General features: G+C 52.6%; 1 protein-coding gene across 1 annotated transcript; it reads left to right on the plus strand.

Moving 5' to 3' along the window:
* Positions 1–4989: 4989 nt before the first annotated feature.
* Positions 4990–14575, plus strand: SSC4D (scavenger receptor cysteine rich family member with 4 domains). Its single transcript, XM_042922707.1, has 10 exons — positions 4990–5155; positions 6705–6740; positions 7011–7316; positions 8022–8099; positions 9485–9799; positions 10891–10968; positions 11534–11608; positions 11724–12035; positions 12864–12941; positions 13564–14575. Exons 1-10 carry the CDS (start codon positions 4990–4992, stop codon positions 13878–13880), a joined length of 1761 nt encoding a protein of 586 aa, XP_042778641.1. The 3' UTR covers positions 13881–14575.
* Positions 14576–22449: the final 7874 nt, after the last annotated feature.

Consider the following 22449-nt stretch of genomic DNA (forward strand, 5'->3'; position numbering starts at 1 on the left):
ATTTTTTTTTAAAAATACACTTTTGGGAGGCCCTACCCGTGAATCTCTGGGGTTAGAAGTGGTGGGGGCAGGAATCTGTATGTGTGTATATATATATGTGTGTGTATATATATATATACATATGTATGTGTGTGTATATATATATATATATATATATATATATATATATATATATATAACATGTATTTAGTTTTGAGATAGTGCATGTGGGAGAGAAAGAGAGGACAGAAGATCCGAAGCGGGCTCTGTGCTGACAGCAGTGAGCCTGATGTGGGGCTCAAATTCATGAACCGCGAGATCATGACCTGAGCGGACGTTGGACAGACGCTCGACCGACTGAGCCACCCAGGTGCCCCCAAGGAATCTGTATATATTTTTAAAGTGGCCCCGGGGCTGATGTGGGTGCACTGCCCTGCAGAGGCGAGAGGCGCTTCAGCTTTGAGAGTTTGTTGTTCCAGTGGGAAGGTACAGAATTCTAGCACAGCATTTCATGGGAGCTGCAAACTATAGAATAAGCCTCGTGCCACTTCTTGTCACCTATAACTACAACAGCCCCAAAGCTCAAAAGGTAACTCAAGAGGAACAACAGCAAGGCACAATCAGCAGCAAGATCAGGGCCCTGCCTGAACGCGAAGCCCACCGCATACACTCTGGCTCCTGTGACCATGTTTCCAACCCCCCAGTGGGACGTGGGTCAGGGCTTAATCAAGGGGACTCCCCAGGCGGCAACAGTTGGAGCAGGGCTGTTGCAGGAGCTCAGGGATACTTGGCAGAGCTGCCTTTCTGAAACCTGAGCTCTGGGGGTAGGGGGAAGAGGAAGGAGGGGCTGCCTGGCCCTGGGAATCCACGCCTGCCTCCCCACCTGCACCGCCCCCGCCCCTGCAGCCGGGAGCTCCTCCTCTGCCTGGGTGCCCCTTCTCTGGGGCTGCTCCAGACTGTGCGGGTCACCTCTACTCTCCCTTTGCCTCCCTCTGCCCCTGAGGTCTGGTGGGGACAGGCTGGGGCCACGAGTGAGCTCCATGGATGGGGACTTGGCCTCAGCTTATCTTCCAGCTTTGGAAAGGAAAGAAGAAAGGACTGTGCTGATTTGCATTTGGGGGATTCTTCCCCCTCCTAAACTACTGGGGGCAGAAAAAGTGATTTGAGATTTAACCTTGGACTGACCGTGGAAGAAGGGAGAGAAAGAGCCCAGAACATTCCCCCAGGTATGAATACTTCACTTCTGCGCGCGCGCGAGTGTGTGTGTGTGTGTGTGTGTGTGTGTGTGTGTGTGAGAGAGAGAGAGAGAGAGAGAGAGAGAGAGGGAGGGAGAGAGGGAGGATGACAAGTTTTCTACTGGTCGGATGTGGAATTGCCCTTGATGATATCCCGGGCCCCTCTGACTGCTTCATTCTATGATTCTGCAGCCCTAAACTTCATTCAGTCATTCAACAAACATTTCCTGAGCGTCCACCCTGTGCCAGATGGTGCCATTGAACAAGATCTGGCACTTGCCCCAAAAAAGGTCCACAGATAGTAGTAACAATAGCAGTAGCTCCCGCACATACGGTGGGTCAGGCACTGGGCTAAACCTTCTATAAACTTTAGCTCTTTAGGGGCACCTGCGTGGCTCAGTAGGTTAAGCGTCCAATTTTGGCTCAGGTCATGATCTCACGATTTGGGAGTTTGAGCCCTGCGTTGGGCACTCTGCTGTCCGCACAGAGCCAGCTTCAGATCCTCTGTCTCCTTCTCTCTCTGCCCCTCCCCTGCTGTGCTGTCTCTCAAAAATAGGTAAACATTTACGAAAAAAAAAACAAACCCAAAACTTTAGCTCCTTTGACCTAGCCACAATCATCAGAGCTAAGTATATTACTAACCCCATTTTACAGATTACAATAGTGAGGCTTAGTGAGGTGAGATCACAGAGCTGGTTGGTGGTGGAACTGATGCTTCTGACCACTGTGCTGTGCTGCCTGGCCTGCCCTGTAAAGGCAGAAGATGCACTAATAACACACAAAAGGAGGGAGTGTGAGAGCTTCAGAGAGTCACAGTTCCCGGAGGGCAGGGAACAGTTAAGTCTCATTTCCACCAAGGGTCCCAGGGGTGAAGCAGGGGCAGGCCCAGATCACTATGGAGTCCCTCAGCAAAGACAGGCCCGTGACTACGCCTCCTTGGAGTCCTCAGTCCCCATCTCCCAGCTGTCCCGGGTCAGGCAGAGGGAATACAAAAGCTGATTATTCCACTGGGGGCTGTTCTGGGCCCCATGAATGGAGTATTGAAAACCCTGTGTCCACATCCAGATAGGTTTTCAATCTCTCCCCAACCAGACTGTTTGTATACCCGGACGGAGGCCAAGCCAGGGGGAGATGGCAGGGGTCTCCTGCCGGGAGGTATCTCCCTCTCAATGTAGCCCAAAGAGACCCATCCTCTAAACCAGGCCCCCATCTCCCCCCAGCCGTCGCATCACTGTCCATGCGCTGTATCGGCCTCTTGCTGGAGGTCTGCCAGGAAAGGGGACATAGGGTCTTACTGGGACGTGTTTACATGGTGCAAATGTTCACTGAGTTGCATGCGTAGGATTTACACATGATGGGGCTTGTATACCTCACTCCAAAATTTGTTTATTTTTAAGGAATCTCTACACCCAACGTGGGGCTCAAACTCACAATGCTGAGATTAAATGTCGCATGCTCTTGGGGCACCTGGGAGGCTCAGTCGGTTAAGTGTCTGACTTCAGCTCAGGTCATGATCTCACGGTTTGTGAGTTTGAGCCCGTGGCGGGCTCTGTGCTGACAGCTTAGAGCCTGGAGTTTGCTTCGGATTCTGTGTCTCCCTCTCTCTCTGCCCCTCCCTTGCCTCTGCTCACACTGTGTCTCTGTCTCTCTCAAAAATAAATAAACATTAAAAAAAAAAAAGAAGAGTCGCATGCTCTTCTGACCAAGCCAGCCAGGCACCCCTACTCAATCTAAAATACATGTTTTAGGTTTCTTTATTTATTTTGAGAGAGAGAGAGAGAGCAGGGGAGGAGTAGAGGGAGAGGGAGAGAGAGAGAATCCCAAGCAGAATCCGATGCGAGGTTCAAACTCACAAACCGTGAGATCATGACAAGATCAAGACCTGAGCTGAAACCAAGAGCCAGGTGCTAACCTGACTGAGCCACCCAGGTGCCTCTCAATCCAAAATTTAAAAAATAATCTTCAAGGCCTTCCCACCCCAAAAGGGCGGAGCCTCTCAAATGTCACCTATTCTCCCAGCCCTTCACCATTTTGGCATATTTGAGAGTCATGGGAACCATACTTCCTTGACTGTTTTTTTTTTTTCCTTAAATTGATTCTTTTCTTCTGATTTATTTATTTTGCGAGGAGGGGAGTGCAAGTGAGTGAAGAACAGAGAGAGAGACAAATCCCAGGAGGGACAGAGAGAGAGAGAGAGAGAGAGAGAGAGAGAGAGAGAGAGACGGAGAGAAGTGGGGCTCACTCGAAGTGGGCTTGTGCTTACCCAAAACAGGGATGAGCTAACCTGATGCCAGACTCGAACTCCCCAACTGTGAGATCATGACCTGAGCCAAAGTCAGATGCTTAACGACTGAGCCACCCAAGCTCAGGTGCCCTCATTTCTTCTGATTTGTATTAACTTTTTTTTTTTTTAAAGCTTTTATTTTTTATTTTTTTGAACGTTTTTTTATTTATTTTTGGGACAGAGAGAGACAGAGCATGAACGGGGGAGGGGCAGAGAGAGAGGGAGACACAGAATCGGAAACAGGCTTCAGGCTCCGAGCCATCAGCCCAGAGCCTGACGCGGGGCTCGAACTCACAGACCGCGAGATCGTGACCTGGCTGAAGTCGGACGTTTAACCGACTGCACCACCCAGGCGCCCCTGTATTAACGTTTTTTAAAAAAATGTTATTTTATTTATTTTAGAGAGAGGGCACAGGAGCAGGGAAGGGGCAGAGAGAGGGAGAGAGAGAGAATCCCATGAACTGTGAGATCATGACCTGAGCCAAAATCAAGAGTTAGACATTTAACCAACTGAGCCATCCAGGTGCCCCTGATTTAAATTAACTTTAAAAATAAACTTTATAGGGGTGCCTGGGTGGCTCAATCGGTTGAGCGTTGGTCTTTGGCTCAGGTCATGATCTCTGTTTGTGAGTTCGAGCCCCGTGTCGGGCTCTGTGCTGACAGCTCAGAGCCTGGAGCCTGCTTCGGATTCTGTGTCTCCCTCTCTCTCTGCCCCTCCCCTGCTCATGCTCTGTGTCTCTCTATCAAAAATAAATAAAATGTAAAAAAAATTAAAAAATAAATAAAAATAAACTTTATATTGCTCCAAATAAATGGAAAACCAGAATCCTTTACTATAAACAGAAAGCATTGTAAAAAAAAAGAAAGAAAGAAAATAGGGGTGCCTGGTGGCTCAGTCGGTTAGGTGTCTGACTCTTGATTTCAGCCCATGTCATGATTTTGGCTCAGAACATGATCTTGGCTCAGATCAGGGTTTCGAGGTTCGTGGGTTCAAGCCCTGCACCAAGGTCCACGCTGACAGTGCAGAGCCTGCTTGGGATTCTCTCTCTCCCTCTCTCTCTACCCCTCCCCACCCTCAATAGAGAAAGAAAGAAGACAATAGTAGACATCCTTTCATCTCCCACTAAAATTTTGTGGATTACCACCAGTGGCACCAGCACCAGGCTTTGGGATACGGTGCCCTGGAGGATAAACCCTGAGCCCTCAGCACAGACTCCGGGCCTGTGATGCTTTGGGACCAGGCAGAAGTCCAACTTTGTCTCCTGCCATGGCTCTCACACACCCTCTGCTCCAGCCAGACCTAAGTCTTGTGCTCTACCCTCAGAGAGCCCAGCTGTTGCCCCCGCCGCCTCCGGCTCCACTCAGAATGCCGATTCCAAGCGGAAATGTCACATCCCCCTGAGGCTCTCGCTGAGCCCCTTCCAGCTGGAGGAAGTGACTTAGGATCTTTATTTCCAGATGTTCCAGCTGTGACTTCTCCACCACCCCTTGATGGGACCATCTGAAAGGCCATCCACTGGCTGGATGTACGAGGAAGCAGAGATGCGAATTGATCCCCAGCCGGCAGAGAAGAGCAGGGGGCGGGGGCTGGGAGACTGGAGCACTGGCTCTTCACGCCTCCCCCCTGCCTTATCCTTCCTCCTCCTTTTGCCGCTGGGTGAGTGCCCTCCCCCCTCAACCCCGGACCCTTCCCTTGTCTGGCTCTTGGTTTTCCCAGCTGTAAAATTATGGTTTGTGAATGAGATCGTTTCCGAAGTTCCTTTCAGCTCTGACATTTGTTCAGGGTTGATGAAATCTAAGGGTCTGTCTGAGTTGGGGAAGTGGAGGGCTCGGCACTGGAGGTGAGGGCTCAATGTAAACAGGGTCTGGGCGGCTAGGGGACACCAGAAATAGGGAAGGAGGGAAAGGAGTGGGCTCAACAATGGCTGTTGGAAAGGCAGCTGGTGGAATACATAGACCCAAATGACCTAGGGGCCATGCTAACTTGAGAAAGAAGCAACGAGTCTCAGTTTCTTCACCTGTAAAATGGGCACACCAGTACACACCTCAGAGCATTGTCCTAAGAATTCTATGAGGCGCCTGGAGGCACATGAAGGTGCCTGAGAACCGTCACACCCTGCACACAAGTGAGGGGCTTTTATGGGCTTGTCAATTTCCCGCTGGGCCAGTTTCCCTGTTTCCTACCACCTCCCCCCACCCCGCCCCAGGCCATGTGCCCAGAATTGTGTGCTGAAGAAGAGTGTGGCTATTTGGGTTGGAATCTGGGCTCTATTCTTTGTTCTCTGTGTGGCCTTGAGCAAGTGGCCTCACTTCACTAAACCAGAAGTTTCCTCATGCGCGAAATCCTACCTACCTTAAGCATCCCACTGGTTAAGTTAGCCAGGCCACATAAAGCAATGGGCATAGTGCCTGACTTACACATAATGAGAGCTGAAGCAGAAGGCCTTGTATAGGTAAATCTTTGGGGGGATATCCTAATAAATCCCAAAGTCAATTGGCACACTTAAGACAGAGCTACTGACCGTCTGCTGAGTAATACCAGGAAACACACAGACAGGCAGGGCCGCATCACCAGGCAGAAGGCCCAAGAAGGCTTGGAGACTGTGTCCAGAGATTGAGAGGAAACCGCATTTCTAGCTGAAGGCTCCAGGAAGGCTCTCCAGGGGCAGGGACTCCGAGCTATATCTAGAAGGATCTGCAGGCTCTAATGAGCAGAACTGTTCAAGTAGACGAGACTGCAGGGTTAAAGACCCAGAGACAAGACTGATGGGAAATTAAGAAGTAAAGGAAGGCGGGACTCCTGGCTGGCTCAGCGGGTGGAGCGTGCAACTCTTGATTTTGGGGTTGTGAGTTCCAGCCCCACGCTGGCTGTAAAGACTACTTTAAAAAAAATTACTTAAAAATAAAATATTTCAAAAAATAAAAAAAGAAGTGAGGGGAAGCTGGCTAAAAGGCTTTGTAGAGAAAGCTCAGGATCTGGGACTCCTGCAGGAAATGGGGAGTCTTTGAGGCACTTCACAGTGGAGGGGGAGAAGCAGACAGACCCGTTTCAGGCAGGGAGAGAGAAGAGAAGCTTGGAAAAGGCAGGGAAAGTGAAGAGGAGGGGGATGATGGTAAGGATCATGGGGGGAAAGGAGACTGTTCCCAGGGCCCTGTGGCCAAGGGAGGGGGCAGAGGGACCAATGCTTCTTCTCATTCTGTTTCAGCCAGCGCCCTACAGCCCACCCCACTGCCCTTTCCAGGTAGGTGCCCCTGCCCCTCCTGCCCATACCCTGCCCTGCCCCCAGGTACCCAGATGAGCAGATGGAAAGCCTCAGGGAATGACAACTAACCAGCCCTCCGTAACTCTAGATGCCCCCAAAGAGATTGCGCTAGTCTCCCCATTTTACAGAGAGGGAGAAATAAGGCCCGGAAGGGACTGACCGTAAGGCTCCCACGGCTTCGCAGCAAGGTGGGCGTCCTGCACATCAGGCCCAGCAATCCCCCTGGTGCCAGCCCAACCCTCTCCACAGAGCTGAGGCTGGTGGGGGGCCCGAGCCGCTGCCGGGGGCGCCTGGAGGTCTTGCACGGCGGCTCCTGGGGCAGCGTCTGTGACGATGACTGGGATGTGGTGGATGCCAACGTGGTGTGTCGACAGCTGGGCTGCGGCCTGGCACTGCCCGTGCCGCGGCCCCTCGCCTTCGGCCAAGGCCGAGGCCCCATCCTGCTGGACAACGTGGAGTGTGGCGGGCAGGAAGCTGCGCTGAGCCAGTGCGGCAGCCGAGGCTGGGGCGTCCACAACTGCTTCCACTACGAAGATGTGGCTGTCCTGTGCGATGGTAAGCAGAGACCTGTGACCCGGGAGGGCGGGCAGCAGGGTTGTATGGACGAATGAAGGGACTGGCATGGCAGAAGAACAATCCAGAGGTGGCATTGCACGGTGTGGGGGAGGAGCCCCGGCCTTGTTGTCAGGGTCCCAGCGGCCCTTCTGCCTCATTGTGTGATCCTGGCTGAAGGAAAACCAGCATTATTGCTTCTATGTGGGGCCTTGATGGTTCCAGCCGAGCTCTCTCCCCATTTTGAAAATCAAACAATTGGGGTCAACACTGGCAGTGAGGTCCGTTTGGTGTGGAGCTGCAGCAGACATCTCTGAGAGGCGTTGACCTTGAGAGTATTGGTTCTAGTTTTCAAGGAAATCGCCTGGTGGGCTCATTAAATAAAACACCGACGGTGGCTCCATCCCAGAGTTTCTGATTCTGCAGGTCTGGGGTGGGGCCTGGGAATTTGCATTTCTAATAAGTTCTCAAGTAACGTAATGTTGCTCTAAGAACACAAAGAACTTGTCTGAAGCTACTGCTTTCTGGACTCAGGGGGCCCCTTCTCCTCTCATACCCCAGGGTTCCTGGCTTTGACCCTTTGTGTGGCCAGAGGCCCTATGGCAGGTACCTTAGGGGTCCATGCCCTGCCGCTCACACATCCGGTGTGAGGATGAAGAACAGAAAGATCCATGTATCCTCCTCCCTTCCACCCTGCTTCCTTCCCAGAATTCTTGCCCACGCAGCCCCCAACAAGGAAAGTGTTAACCAGTAGGGCGCCCCCTACAACTCCCCAGAATGGGAAAGGTAAGTAAGGGCAACATGGGGACCAGCTGGGTCTTAGGAGAAGGACCCCCAGAGGAGTCTGCCACCCTTACCTTTGATGGTGGGAAGAGAGGGATTACCGATGGGTGAGCTGGGACATTCCCTTCCCATCCTGCCCCTTGCAGGCCCCCAGGCTGCTCACAGTCTGGCTAGGGAAAGAGGAAGCATTCCTGTGGGATGATTAAAAATAGCACAGGGGCTCCGACTGACTTCAGCTCAGGTCATGATCTCACGGTTTGTGAGTTCGAGCCCCACGTCCGGCTGTGCAGACAGCTCAGAGCCTGGAGCCTGCTTGGGGTTCTGTGCCTCCCTCTCTCTTTGCCCCTCCCCCGCTCACACTCTGCCTCTCTGTCTCTCTTTCTCTCTCTCTTTCAAAAGTAAATATTTAAAAATATATTTAAAAAAAAAGTCAGCACAGGGGCACCTGGGTGGCTCGATCGGTTAAGGGTCCAACTCTTGATTTTGGCTCACGTCATGATCTCATGGTTTGTGGGTTCGAGCCCAGTGTTGGGCTCTGTGCTGACAGTGCAGAGCCTACTTGGGATTCTGTCTCTCCCTCTCTCCTGCTCCTCTCTCTGGCATGCTATTTCTCTCAAAATAAATAAACTTAAAAAAAATAGTCAGCTGAGGGCACCTGGATGGCTTAATTATTTACACATAAGACTCTTGGTTTTGGCTCAGGTCATGACCTCACTGTGAGTTTGAGCCCTGTGTCAGGCTCTGTGCTCCTGGTGCAGAACCTGCTTGGGATTCTCTCTCTCTCTCTCTCTCTCTCTCTGCACTCCTCCCGCATACTCTCTTTCTCTCTCTCAAAATAAACTTAAAAAACAGCACAAGTTGCTAAAGAGGTGAGGACCGGAGCTTAATCCAATGGGAGACTCAGATATGTACAGAAATATGGATAATGACGGAGAACGAGAAAATGAAAAGTGCCCCCAAAGAGGGACAGATTAAATAAGCAAGGAAGCCCAGAGGAGGAAGAGGGTCTCACCTACTAGAGATATGGGAGGGCTTCCTAGAGGAAGAATTGTTGGCATTGCACCGGGAAAGGTGAGGCTCCTTCCACTGCAGGAGTAAGTGAGGAAACAGCAGTGTGGACCGGTACCAGGAAGGTTGGTTTGAGGCAGAAAATGACCCAGTCAAAGCCAGTTTGTCCTGATCCCACAAACCTCCCCAATCTGGGACTGTGAAGAGGAAGTGCCTTCGGGTAATTGGGTGAGAAGCTTCTCCTTGGTTTTAGGTGCTGGGGCCCCATGCACTGTGGGTAGGTGGAGGGCCTGAGGCATTGGGGAAGCACTGGATTGGGTGCACTGTTGGTGGGGGAGGCACAGCCCTGTGGGAAATGCTCCGGCCCGCCCCCCCACCAGGTGAGGGCAGCGTGCGCCTGGTTGGGGGCGTGGGCCCGTGTCAGGGCAGAGTCGAGATCCTTCATGGTGGCCTGTGGGGCACGGTCTGCGACGACGACTGGGGGCTGCCGGATGCTGCCGTGGTCTGCCGCCAATTGGGCTGTGGGGCGGCCCTGGCCGCCACCACCAACGCCTTCTTCGGTTATGGCACGGGGCACATCCTTCTGGACAACGTGCACTGCGAAGGCAGCGAGCCCCGCCTGACAGCCTGCCTAAGCCTGGGCTGGGGTGTGCACAACTGCGGCCACCACGAGGACGCCGGCGCGCTCTGCGCAGGTGCGGGCTCGGGGGCGGGGCTGGGCGGGGACCGGGGCGGGGGCGGGGCCCCGTCCTGACGCGAGCGGAGGCGGAGGCGGAGCGGGGCCGGGTGGGGCTTGGTGGCTTCCCCCGATGCACCCCAGTGCTCTCCCGGAAGGACCCAAAATTACTTTTAACGTCTCAGTACTGCTCTAGAAGTGCCTCTGAAAGTCCCAGTACTCTTTGTGGTAGGTTTCACGGTATTGTGCCACCAATACTCCAGAATTATTTAGCAGTACCCCAAGAAAGCCTCCGGAATTTTCTAGCAATTTCTAAGTGCTCTTCACGGAATACTCCAGAGTAAAGTAATAGTACTCTAGAATTACCCCAGAGCTACTCCAGAATTCTCTCACTGTAGCCCAGGTATGCCCCCAGAATTACCAAGCATAGCCATCTGTAATCCTTTGTAATCTGTAACCACAATAGTGTGTTCACCCACCTGGTCCCTCTCCCATTTTGAGATTTTTTCCTGAGCAAATAGGAATAATAGGGCCAGTAATGGCACTTCACAGATGGACTCCACTCTAACATATAAATTGTTTGCTCTGCCTCACCGCACACCAGGGGCCATTATTCCTGGTTTACAGATGGGAAAGCTGAGGCCCAGTGAGGCGGAGACTTACCCACGGTCACATAGTGAGTCCTGGCAAAGCCACAGCTAACCTTGCTGCACAGTCTCCAGCATGACTCTTGGCCTTTCTAGTCCTATTTTATCTGCAAGATGGGGATGAGTCTTGTGCTGTAAGCCCCTCAGGACTGTGTATGGCCCTCCCTGGTGGGTAAGGCCTTCTCTGTCTCTCCATCTTGGACACACACTGGGCTTCTGTAAACACTGGAGAGAAACGGAAGCATGTGTGTCAAAGCCCTTTATAAACTGCAATATGGACACCTGTGCACCAAAAGTAAATTACAAACACTGTCAAGTAGGGCAGATTCCCCCCCCACCCCAGCTTGGGAGTAAAATCTGTTGTGCTCTCCACGGAGACCCTCCCATCCTCCCCTGACGGCGCAAGGCTGACCCGGAACCAAAACCTTGGCCTCTGACCCTGCTCCCTTCTCTCCTGCTCTAGTCCTGGGCCCCCCGACTCTCACCGCACTACCACCCTTGGCCACAAGAGAGGACTGGGCCTGGCACACAGAGCCAGAAGGTAAGGAGCCCAGCCTTCTGGGCTGGAATGGTAGGGACAAGGCAGACAGGGCTGGGAAATAGGCTGTTCTGGATCTACTGGAAGGCGGCCCTGGCTAGCCGACCAGGACTTTCCGCCCGATGGTAAAGAGGTGGGCGAGAGAATCACGAGCAGACGGAGCAAGGATGAAATCCAGAGCTCTGAAAAGTTCAGCAAGGTGGGAGGAGACAGTAAGAGATTTCTTCAAAGCTCTGAGGCACAATTTGGGTGGGTGCTCAGGTTGGAAATCGAGAGACCTTATGAGAGGGTTGAGCTAAAGGTTGAATGAAGGCTAGAGGCACATTGGGAGTCCCGTCTGGAACTATCATTGAGATTCAAAGTAGACTAATGCCTGGAAATAGGATTCGGTTCATTCCAATCAAGTTTCCTGAGGACCACACCGGACTACACGGCGACACTAGGATTGAGGCTGAGTGTGGGGTGCAGGTGTGGTACAGCTGGAGGCCCGTAGGCATCGCTGTGCCCTGTTGTAGGCCAGAAGGCCTCCTCGTCCCCTTCACATGCTCTAGAGGCCCTGTCTCTGCAGCTACAGGAGTTGGTGCCCTGCCTTCCAGGGAGATGGCACTGTTCACCACAGCCACCTGGGTCGCGGGGAAGAAAAGTAAGTGGCAGAGCCAGGGTTCTGTGGGGGTGGGAGAGGGGTAGGGCTGGGGCTCTGTCCGGGAGCCAGCGGCCCCAGCCCAGCCCCAATGGCCACGGGCCTGTGCGCCCCGCAGGCGGGCGGCTGCGGCTGGTGGGCGGTCCGGGCCCGTGCCGCGGCCGCGTGGAGGTGATGTACGCCGGGGACTGGGGCACCGTGTGCGACGATGACTGGGACTTCGCGGACGCGCGTGTGGCCTGCCGCGAGGCGGGCTGCGGGCCTGCGTTGGGCGCCACGGGCCTCGGCCACTTCGGCTACGGGCGCGGCCCCGTGCTGCTGGACAACGTGGGCTGCGCCGGGACGGAGGCCCACCTGAGCGACTGCTTCCACCTGGGCTGGGGCCAGCACAACTGCGGCCACCACGAAGATGCCGGCGCGCTCTGCTCAGGTGAGGTGGCGGCGGGACCGCGCAGAGGCGCGCACTGCCGCGCGGGCGGGGCCGCGCAGCACGGCCTCCCGGGAATGGGCGGGGCCGCGCGCAGACGCGTACTGCGGCGCAGGCGGGGTAAGGCTGCCTCTGAGAAATGGGCGGGGCCGTGCGTGAGGGCTCTCTGCGGCACTGCAGCGTGAGAGGGGCCGGAGAGGACGCGCACTCCGCAGAGAGGCGGAGCCCGACCATAGACGCGCTCTGCGGCTGCGCAGCATGGGCGGAGCCGGGAAGGGAGCGCCCTCTGCAGTGAGGAGGGGGTAGGGCTTGGGGCGGGCGTGCCCGCTGCGGCAGTGAGGGGAGGGCGAGAGGAAAGCTAGGGACAAAGTCTGGAAATCTGTGTGAAGGGAGGGGCAGGGTCTCTTTCTATCTGCTGAGTCAAGGACCCGCAAAGCTCTAGGAAGCAGAGTTGATCAGCTTTCGGGGAGCAAGCGTCTGACCTTTGAGAATCAATGGAAAGGGGTGTTTGTAGAGTCTGACCTATTTTAAAATGCTCCTGTTTATTGATTGGTGTGGGAAATGAGATCTTCACCCTCCTTTGGTGCCCTTGGCCTAGGAGCCTTGGCCACAAGGGGTAGCTACAAAGGGTCCTGCTTTGGTTTCCAGGGTGAAAGAATCACAGCCCCATTTCTGATCCAAGTGGCAGAAAGCAGTTCTCCTTCAGGGTCCTGTGAGGCCCTCCCTGTCCCTTAATCAGGCTCCCCTTGGGAGGGTAGAAGGTAATCTACCTCAAGGAACATGTTCCCTAATGTGACAGCCACCTCTTTTTCTTTGTCCTTGCTGAGCCAGGCCCAGAGGAGCTAGGACTTCAAGTCCAGCAGGATGGTTCTGAGACCACCCGGGCGCCCACTCCTCGGCCCAGGGACGGTAGGTGCCCACAGCCCCAAAGATGGAAGTAGAGACGTTAGGATCGGAAGGACCAGAACTGGGGGAGATCACAGCCTGAGGTTACACAGCTCAGCAGATTTGTACCAGGTTTGAGAACCTTTGCTATGTGTTAGTCTCTGTTCTCGTTAATAAGGGTATGGTATCCAGAAGAGGGAGGTGGATTTTAAGGGAGCAATCTTAGAGATTTCTAGAGATGGGATCAAAATAAGGGGCTCCTTCCTGAAGAGATGAAAGGAAAGAATTCAATTTTAAGCCTGTGGGTGAGGGGAGACGATAACCTTCAGGGGACACAAGCACAGTCTCCAGAGAGTGGCACTGGGGGTGAGGATCTGGGATTATGAACAGAGGACTAAGGAAAGAGCAGACATGAAACACTCAGCAGGGACACAGCACCCCACAAAGGCTTGTACACATTCTTCCAGTCCAGAGACTGAGTCTAGACTGCCACCCAGCTTATTTTAACCTGATTTATCTGCCCTTGTCCATCGGCCCCCAGAGCAATGCTGTGTCTGACATCACTACCCTTTGCCTTTTCTGTCTACCCCTTCCATGGCCTGGCATGGGCCAGCCCCTTCCAGCCCTGGGCCTTGTCTCTCCACAGGGCACCTGCGTCTGGCCAATGGAGCCCACCAATGTGAGGGGCGCGTAGAACTCTTCCTAGGGCAACGGTGGGGCACTGTTTGTGATGACGCTTGGGACCTGCGGGCAGCCACTGTCCTGTGCCACCAGCTGGGCTGTGGCCAGGCCCTGGCAGCCCCCGGCGAGGCCCACTTCGGCCCAGGCCGAGGCCCTATCCTCCTGGACAATGTCAAGTGCCGTGGGGACGAGAGTGCCCTTCTGCTCTGCTCTCACATCCGCTGGGATGCCCACAACTGTGACCACAGTGAAGACGCCAGTGTCCTGTGCCAGCCATTGTGACCCAGCCCATTCTGCAGACCATCTCTTCTGGGAGCCTGCTGTGGCCTGCCCCTCTTCCTCCAGGAAGCCCTCCTCCTCTGACAACTTCAGTTCACTCTGCCCTTCCCTCCTCTTGCCTGGGAGAGAGCCTATTCAGCAAGTGTGGTCCTGCATGGGGGAGCCTGGCTCTACCCAGGTAACATCACCTGTCACCAATTATTGTGGGCCCAATTCAATAAGAGTTCCCACTTGCTGCTCAGCCAGAATATAAAATGGGGGGAAGGGAATGACTCATAACTGTTTTCTTCGGTGGGGCTCCTGTTACAACACCTGACCCTGCCTTCCTGGACCCTGGTCCAGGAGGCTCAGGGGCTCTCTATAAATGGAGTATCCCCCCTCTCCCCAACCCATATTGGGAGCCCCAAGAAGAGGGAAGGCAGGAGAGACCCACAGCTCTTACCTTAGACTGCCTGTGGCTGCAGAAGAACCTGGGTCGTTGCCCTGGCCTTCTCCGTGAGGGCCCAGACTCAGATGGTGCTTGGCTGGACAAGGGGACTGGAGGGGCCAAAGCAGGGACAGCGGCCCCTCCCTGCAGCTGGAACCAACATCTCTGATTTATGCTGCCCCCACCACAGAGCCTCCACTTTGCAGTAGCGAAGAACCCTGGGGGCCTGTAGCCACCTGTTTATAGGTGCCAAGTCAATAAAGCATTGTCCCCCCCCCTCCACCCCTGTCTTTTTACTTGCGGGCACAAGTGTATCATTTGTGGCAGCAGCAAAGACTGGTTAGAACTCTCTGGAGGAAACCGGCTCGGGGATGGAGGGCCGTGCAAGAGCATCATCAGAGAGCTCTCAGCAGGCCCACACAGTCTTGGAAGTGCTGACTCGCAGTATGAGGCCTGTAAGGCCCCGGAGGGTCCCCAAGCCCACCCCTGCTTTCCTTTTGCATGTAGAGAAACTTAGGTCCTGCAGAAGGAAAGGGTCTGGAGAGGCACTAGAGCAATACTCGAGAAAAAGTAGGGAGATAAGAGCAAAGCAGCACAGGGGCGTCCCCGGGGGCTGCTCTTGGGGCACCTCACCTGGAGCTCCAGGGGCAGAAAGAAGTGGGCGATCTTGCCAGAGCCCCTCTCAGCCCCAGGGTAGGTGACCTGCCTGTTTAGCAACTGTCCTGGTCAAGCCTCTGCCCTCCACATCCAGCACACAGGCTCCCTCGTTTCCTATGGCTGCTGTACCAAATTATCACAAACTGAGTGGCTTAAAACAACACAAATTTATTATCCTACAGTTTTGGGGGGTCGCTAGTCTGAAATGGGTCTCCCTGAGCTAAGTTCAAGGTCTCGGCAGGATGGTGTTCTTTCAGGAGAGCCTAAAGAAGAATCCGTTTCCTTACCTTTCCAGCTTCTAGAGGCTGCCTGCCTCCCATGCCTGCTCGTGACCTCCTTGTAGCCAACAGTTATATCACTTGGACCTCCGCTTCCACCGCCTCATCTCCTTTCCTGACATTCCTGCCTCCCTCTTCCATCCTCTGAAACCCCTTGTGATTATATTAGACCCTGGATAAGCCAGGGTACTCCCCCCCATCTCAAGGTCCTTAACTTAACCACATCTGCAAAATCCCTTTAGCCATTTAAAATAACACTGTTCAGGAGCTCCAGGGATTAGGACATAGACATCTTGGTTGGGGGGAGGGCCTTTTTCTGCCTCCCACAGGCTCCAGACCCGGGTCCTGGCTCCCAGCCAAGGAGTGAGGCAGACACTTGAGCTCCAAAGTCCATCAGCGCTTGGCAGTAATGGCTTTGTCTCCATTTGTTAGGGAGCTCCAAGACCCACAGTGTCATTGGAAGGATGAGGATCCGAGCAACGAAAGGAATGAAAATACTTAAGGACTCAGGGAGTCGGGGTAGAGGGACCAGCCAGCCTGTAGCCCCCAGATCTGAGTGCAGCACGCTCAGATCCACTTAGCCACTGCGGCCACGCCCACCTTCAAGTGTGTGTCTCCTTCATCCTGAGAAGTGTTACAGCTTCCCATCCCTGGATTCCTCTTTCGCATCTAAACAAAGTGCTTTCATCAGTACCGATGCTCTGCCCATTAACCCTCATAGCAGCCCTGCAAGAGAAGTAACATCACCCCCTTTTACAGACGGGGAAAACTGAGGCTCAGGGAGGGAAACTGATTTGTCCCAGTTTCTCAGAGTTTCCCATGACAAAACCTAAGATTTCTCTATTTTTTTAAAGTAAGCTCCACACCCAGTGTGGGGCTTGAACTCATGACCCCAAGATCAAGGGTCACATGTTTTACCCACCAAGCCCACCAGGTGTCCCCTTAAAGCCTAAGATTTTGATGCCTCAATACTGGTCACCAACATGTCCAATACTCCCCTTCCTGGCACACGGTGGACTTGTACTTCCATGCCCTCTTAAAGTGAGGCATGGCCCTGTGACACACTTTGGCCAATGACATGTGAATGGAAGTACCCCTCATAGAGGAACCCTCAAGGACCTGAGCACAGTTTGCCACATTCCTTCCTTCAGGGTGACCAGTGATGTTCCAGAGAGTGGAGTCCCCATCAACCTGTGTCCCTGAGTGAGGGCCACCTGGAGCAAAGCCTCTGTTGACTCATGATGGTCTTAGAGTGAGTGAGAAACAAATCTTTGTAAGTGGGGTGCCTGGTGGCTCAGTTGGTTAATCGTCTGACTCTTGGTTTCCGCTCAGGCCATGATCTCATGGTTCGTAGGATTGGGCCCTGCATTATACTCCACGCTTAGCGTGAAGCCTGCTTAAGATTCTCTCTCCCTCTCCCTGTGCCCTTTTCCCCAACTTATGCACTCGCACTCTTTCTCTCTAAAATAAAACAAAACAACAAGAACGACACAAACCTGGGTTTCCCTGTTTGGTAAGTAGCACTACCAACCGCTAGCTTAAGCCATGAACCTGGGTGTTATCCCCAACAATCTCCACCCCTCAAAACCAATTAGTCACCAAATGTTACTGATTTTATCTCCCAAACCTTGCTGGAATCTGTTCACTTCTCTCCGTCCCCCCATTTCTTACTACGGCTTCTTCACTGTCTCCCTGTCTCTAGCCTGTTCCCCACGCCACAAGAACAGTGAGCTGTTTACAACCCCGATGGTACCACTCCCCTGCTCAAACCCCTCCCATGGCTCCCCAGTGCTCTTCCTCAACTCTTCAGCTCGGTTCGCAAGGTCCTGTCCAGGCTGGCTCTGCCTGCGTTTCCGGCATCATCTCTTGCCACTTGCTGCCAGGATCTCGCCAGGCTGAACTACTTTCAATTCCTCTAATGTCTGGGCTCTCTTCCCACCGGGCCTCTGCACATGCTGTTCTCTCTGCCTGGGATACGCGTCACCCTCTCCCCTCCTTCCCCTGAGTCAACTCTTTTTAGCCTCATGTCTCAGCTTTCATTTTCTCCAGAAGGCCTTCTCTGATACCACCTCCTCTAGGTCTGGACTAGAAGCAGCCAACATCGCACCCTGTACCTCCCCGGGGACAACACTCACCCCTGCTGAGACTGCTGACTTGGCCGTCTCCTCTCCTAGCTCAGGGGGCCTTTGTGGGCTGCGGCTGGGGCTGTCGTGCTCAACTTCGTGCACAGGACTACACATAGTAGCTGCTTAAACAATATTTGTTGGGTGAATGGAGGACATGAGAAAATATTTCTGGAGCACCTGTGTGCTAGGTCAAGCACAGTGCCGTGCTCTGGGGCTCCAGAGCAAGAAGAAATCTAAAGCAGCTTCCTGTCTGCGTGGCACAGGGATTACCTTCAAGAGGAGAAGACCAGTGATAAGCCATTGAACATATAAATAGTTGAGAGAGAGGCGCCTGGGTGGCTCAGTCAGTTAAGTGTCTGACCCTTGATTTCGGCTCAGGTCATGATCTCACAGTTGTGAGATCGAGCCCCACATTGGACTCAGCGTGGAGCACAGAGTCTACTTGGGATTCTCTCTCTCTCTCTCTCTCTCTCTCTCTCTCTCTCTCTCCTTCTCTCTTTGCCCCTCCCCCTTCATGCACAGGTTTGCCTACAGGCACTCACTCTCTCTCTCTCTCTCAAAATAAATAAATGACTTAAAAAAATAGTCGAAAGAATTTGAGCTAGTGATAAGTGCCCTAGAGAACATAAAGCAGGCTGTCCTGCTAGGGACTGGGTGGTGAGGGAGGGTCTCCAAGGAGGTGAGGCTTGAGTTGGGCCTCAGTAATGAGAGGAAGGTGGCCGTGAACCTTTTGGCCACAAAAAGGTTTGGGGAGACACATTCCAAATCCCTCAGTGGGGATTTAGCCTGAGCTGTAGACGGGCCAGAGAGAAGGGCACTCTATGATTGGAGCAAAGAGGAACGTGCTAAGAGAGCAGTCAGGAAAAAGTGGCAGGGGGCGAGATCACTTGGGGCTTTCTAGGCTGTGGGGAGAAGTTTTTTTTCCAAGGGCAATGGGAATCCATTGGAAAATGAGTGATACAGGTGCCCCAGATGTCAGCCTCTTGGATATCTTCCACGTCTTTCAACTTGCTGAGTGCACCTTGCCTCTCAAAATTTACTTAAAAGGACCCAGCCACGTGTCTCCTGTTACAGTGGGACACCCAGCATCCCTACCAGAAACCTCAGGAATTCTTCAGGAGCTTAGATTCTGCCAAGCACTCCTGACTTTTGCTGATGTCTGAAACTTCCATCTGCTTTTGCCTCCACCGTGACTCTCCTTTTTCCTGTTCACTAAGCCCTTCATTCCTGGTGGCACCAATTCCAGGCTGTGCCTGTACCACACTTGGCTGATGCTTTGGAGCAAGGACCCAACAACCAACTGAAAATTGAGAAGCAGATACTTTGTTTTGACAAAGCCCTTCTATATTCATACACACCACCCCACACATTCACATGCCCAGATAACTTTTACTCATTTCCTCCACTCTAGCCCTAACGGCCTATGCCAGTGCTGAAACCCTCCCTTTCCCCTACTATGCTTCTTTCTTTCTCCTCTCTGTTTTGCAAACCCTCTGACTCCTGCCTTTTGGTCATTGTGCTTTTTTTTTTTTTTTCTCTTTTAAATAAGTTTCATCGAGATAAAATTTGCTCATCGTAAAGCTCACCCTTTTCAAGTTCACAGTGCAGTGGTTTTTTGAGTATATCCACAGGGTTGTGCAACCATCACCACCACCTAACTCCAGAACGTTTCATCACCCCTCCCCCCAAAAAACCCTTATGCCCATGAGCCATCGCTCTTCATTCCCCTTCCCCCAGCTCCTGGCAACCACTAATCTACTTTCTCTGTGGATTAGCCGATTCTAGACATTTCATAGATGCGGAGTCATGCAATAAGTAGGTGGCCTTTCTAGTCTGGCTTCTATCACTTAGAATAAATAACGTTTTCAAGGTTCATCTGCGTTATAGCATGTATCAGGACGTCATTCATTTTCTTTTTCTTTTAATTTAATTTTTAATTTTTTAAAATTTACATCCAAACTAGCATATAGTGCAACAATGTTTTCAGGGGTAGATTCCTTAGTGCCCCTTCCCCATTTAGCCCATCCCCCCTCCCACAACCCCTCCAGTAACCCTCAGTTTGTTCTCCATATTTATGAGTCTCTTCTGTTTTGTCCCCCAGACGTCATTCATTTTCTGGTGGAATAATATTCCTTTGTGTGGACTCAGCCAATTGTGTTTATCCATTCATCTGTTGATGGACACTTGGGCTGTTTGTACCTTCTGGCAATTATGAATAATGCTCTGTGAATATTGACGTACAAGTATCCATTTGAGAATTTCTTTTCAATTCTCTTGGGTACGTACCTAGGAAGGGAATTCCTGAGTCATGTGGTAATTCCCTGTTTGACATTTTGAGGCACCACCAAACTTTTCCACACTGGTTGCACCTCTTACATCCCACCCGCAATGACCTGGGTTCCAACACTCCACATCCTTGCTAACTTGTTATTACCTCCCTTTAAAAAAAAAAAAAAATTCTAAGACAAAAACAAATGAAATTCTAGCCAGCCTAGTGGTTGTGAAGTGGTACCTCCTGGTTTTGATTTGCGTCTTTATTTTTTAAACATTTTTGGGGCACCTGGGTGGCTCAGTCAGTTAAGTGTCTGACTCTTGGTTTCAGCTCACGTCATGATCTCATGATTTCGTGGGGCCAAGCCTGGCATCAGTCTCTGGGCTGACAGTGTGGAGCCTGCTTGGGATTCTCTCTCTCCCCCCTCTCTGCTCCTCCTCCACTCATGCTGTCTCTGTCTTTCTCAAAATAAATAAATAAACTTAAAAAAAAAAAAAAAAGTGTCGCATGCTCCACTGACTGAGCCAGCCAGGCACCCTACACCTTTTTAATGACTAATTATGTTGAGTATCTTTCCTTGTTCTTATTGGCTATTTATACATCTTCTTTGGAGAAATGTCTATTCAAGGCCGTTGCCCGCTCTTCAATTGGGTTCTTGCTCATTTCTCATGCAGAACTGTCTAGCTATCTTATCCAAAGCCTAGCCTCCAGGGCTAGCTTTCCAAAACTGCCCTTTTTGTTTTTCTCATCAAAGCTGGCTGTCCTAATTGGAATTTTGCTGCCTTCTGTGTATCTATGTCATTTTGTCTTATTTTCACCATCACAACCAGAGGATGAAGGTAAAATCCTTCTCTGATTTTACACACGAGTCTTTGGCGATTGGCCAGGATCACACAACTGGTTAACTAGGGGGAGGGATTTGCAACCAGAGTAAATTCCCAAAAGCCCCACGCTCTTTCTACTAACTAGCTAGTCCTAGCTTGTCTCAAGATCTCCCAGTATTCTTATCTCTACTGCAGAAAAGGGAAACTACAGAGAAGGCTCTGGAGCTTCTCCGGATCACATAGAAAGATCGGGGAATCAGATGTAGGGACTCCCACCCGACCCACAAATCCTTGCCGGAGTCCCACCGGCTCAGTGCTCAGTGCCGCCGGCCCGGAGGGAGCGGCACGGCTTGGCCTTTCCGGCCCAGTCGGGTCGCGCCTTCCAGCTGAGTCACCGCCCTGGCGCTGGCGGGGCGTGGCGGACAGAGGAGAAGAAGCGAGTAGGAGCCCGTCCCGCGTGGGAACTGAAGCCCCACCCTTGGCTCCGCGCTAGCTTCCCGATTGGAGAGCCTGGGAACGGCACAGCCAATCACAGCAAGCTGCGAAGTGCCGTCGAGACGATCCTAAAGCAAAGGAGACGCCCTCTCCTCCCCTGGAAATAGCCCCTCCCGGGCGCACCCGTTGGAGCTTTGGGGAGTGTTCGGCCCTGGCCACTGGACGGGTGGGGCTGGCCGGAACCTGGGCCAGGGAGCCCTGATGCAGCCTATCTCGGCGGCGTGGGAAGGAACGATGGGGAATGACCGCCGGGAGCTTGGAGTGCAGGCGACATTTTCTACTCTGTGAGGCCTTCCGCAGCTTAAAAGTCTGGCCCACCACTCGGGCCCGCCTGGGGTCTCCACTCTTGTTTCCAGAGGGGAGGATTAACCTACAGAGGCTTGTTAAAACTGTAAAGCCAGTTTTTGAGTGAACAAATTAGAGAAGGGCACCCTTGAACACTCCCAGACGTGCACACTAGACTGAGAGTCTAACCAGCCGCGCTCTTAGAGGCACCCGAGCAAAGGCGCGGGGGGCGCAGGGTCATACTCTGAGGATGTGGCCCATGTGGTCTCTGGAGTTGGCTCTCAGGGCTTTCGTGATATAGACAAGGCTAGGAAGGTGATCTCTGGCTCTTAGTGGATTCTCAAACTCATAGTCAAGGCCAGATGCTCTGTCTCGGAGGCTGGCTCTGCCCCTCTCTCCAGCCACCCATCCTGGCCTCTGCTCCTGCTTGCGCTTACTCTCAAAGACTCCTTGCAGTCTTTCTTTCCAGCTCACTCAGCTACTCATCAAATATTCTGAGCCCCTTCCTTGTGCCAGGCAGGGATGAAAAGCTCCATTGCAGGGCAAACCAGGTCTATGCTCTTCAAGAGTTTACAGTCCGGGCGGGAGATGAAGCAAAGATTCCATCAAAGCCTGATGAGCATGGCAATGGGAAAGAACAGTGTTACGTGAGGGTCAGGTTACAGGGGCCCTTAGTTTATACTGGGGGGAGAGGCCAGGGAAAACTTTGAGAGGAAAGTTACTTTTCAGAAGAGGAAGAGGAGGCTGGCCTTATTGGGGTGGGAGGAAAATCAGATGGCTGGAATGGAGGTTCAACCGAGATGGTGGGTTTAGAAGGGAGGAGAGCCTTGTAGGCTCATTAAAGAATATGGAGATTATCATGAGGGTACCAGTTGGCTAACTAGCGGTTTATAAGCAGAGGAGAGACATGAGATCTGAATTTTATAAAGATCACCCTGGGCATCCTATGGAGAAGAGAGAGCTTGTCGGGTAATAATACAGAAGTAGAGAGACTAGAGACTGCCGCATTAATGCAGGGGAGGTGAGGGTGGTTGGACTCTGGTGGGAGTGGTAGACAGTGAGCACAGGATGAGCTGTTGACCTGTCTAAAGGGAGCTCTAATGCTTCCTGGGTTCGTATTCATTCATTCATTCATTCATTCTCCCATTCAGCAAGTATTTGAGCACCACTCTGGCCCAGAAATGAATGCCCAGTCTGCCAGGGAAAGG

Source organism: Panthera leo, chromosome E3 (genome assembly GCF_018350215.1).
Source record: "Panthera leo isolate Ple1 chromosome E3, P.leo_Ple1_pat1.1, whole genome shotgun sequence".
NCBI classification, from domain to species: domain Eukaryota; kingdom Metazoa; phylum Chordata; class Mammalia; order Carnivora; family Felidae; genus Panthera; species Panthera leo.

Excerpts from the sequence above, each read along its gene's own strand:
- SSC4D (XM_042922707.1), top strand. The coding sequence starts at position 4,990 with ATGGGACCATCTGAAAGGCCATCCACTGGCTGGATGTACGAGGAAGCA. Across the intron at positions 8,100-9,484 it reads AACTCCCCAGAATGGGAAAG|GTGAGGGCAGCGTGCGCCTG; the intron begins GTAAGTAAGGGC and ends CCCCCCCACCAG. Across the intron at positions 12,942-13,563 it reads CACTCCTCGGCCCAGGGACG|GGCACCTGCGTCTGGCCAAT; the intron begins GTAGGTGCCCAC and ends GTCTCTCCACAG.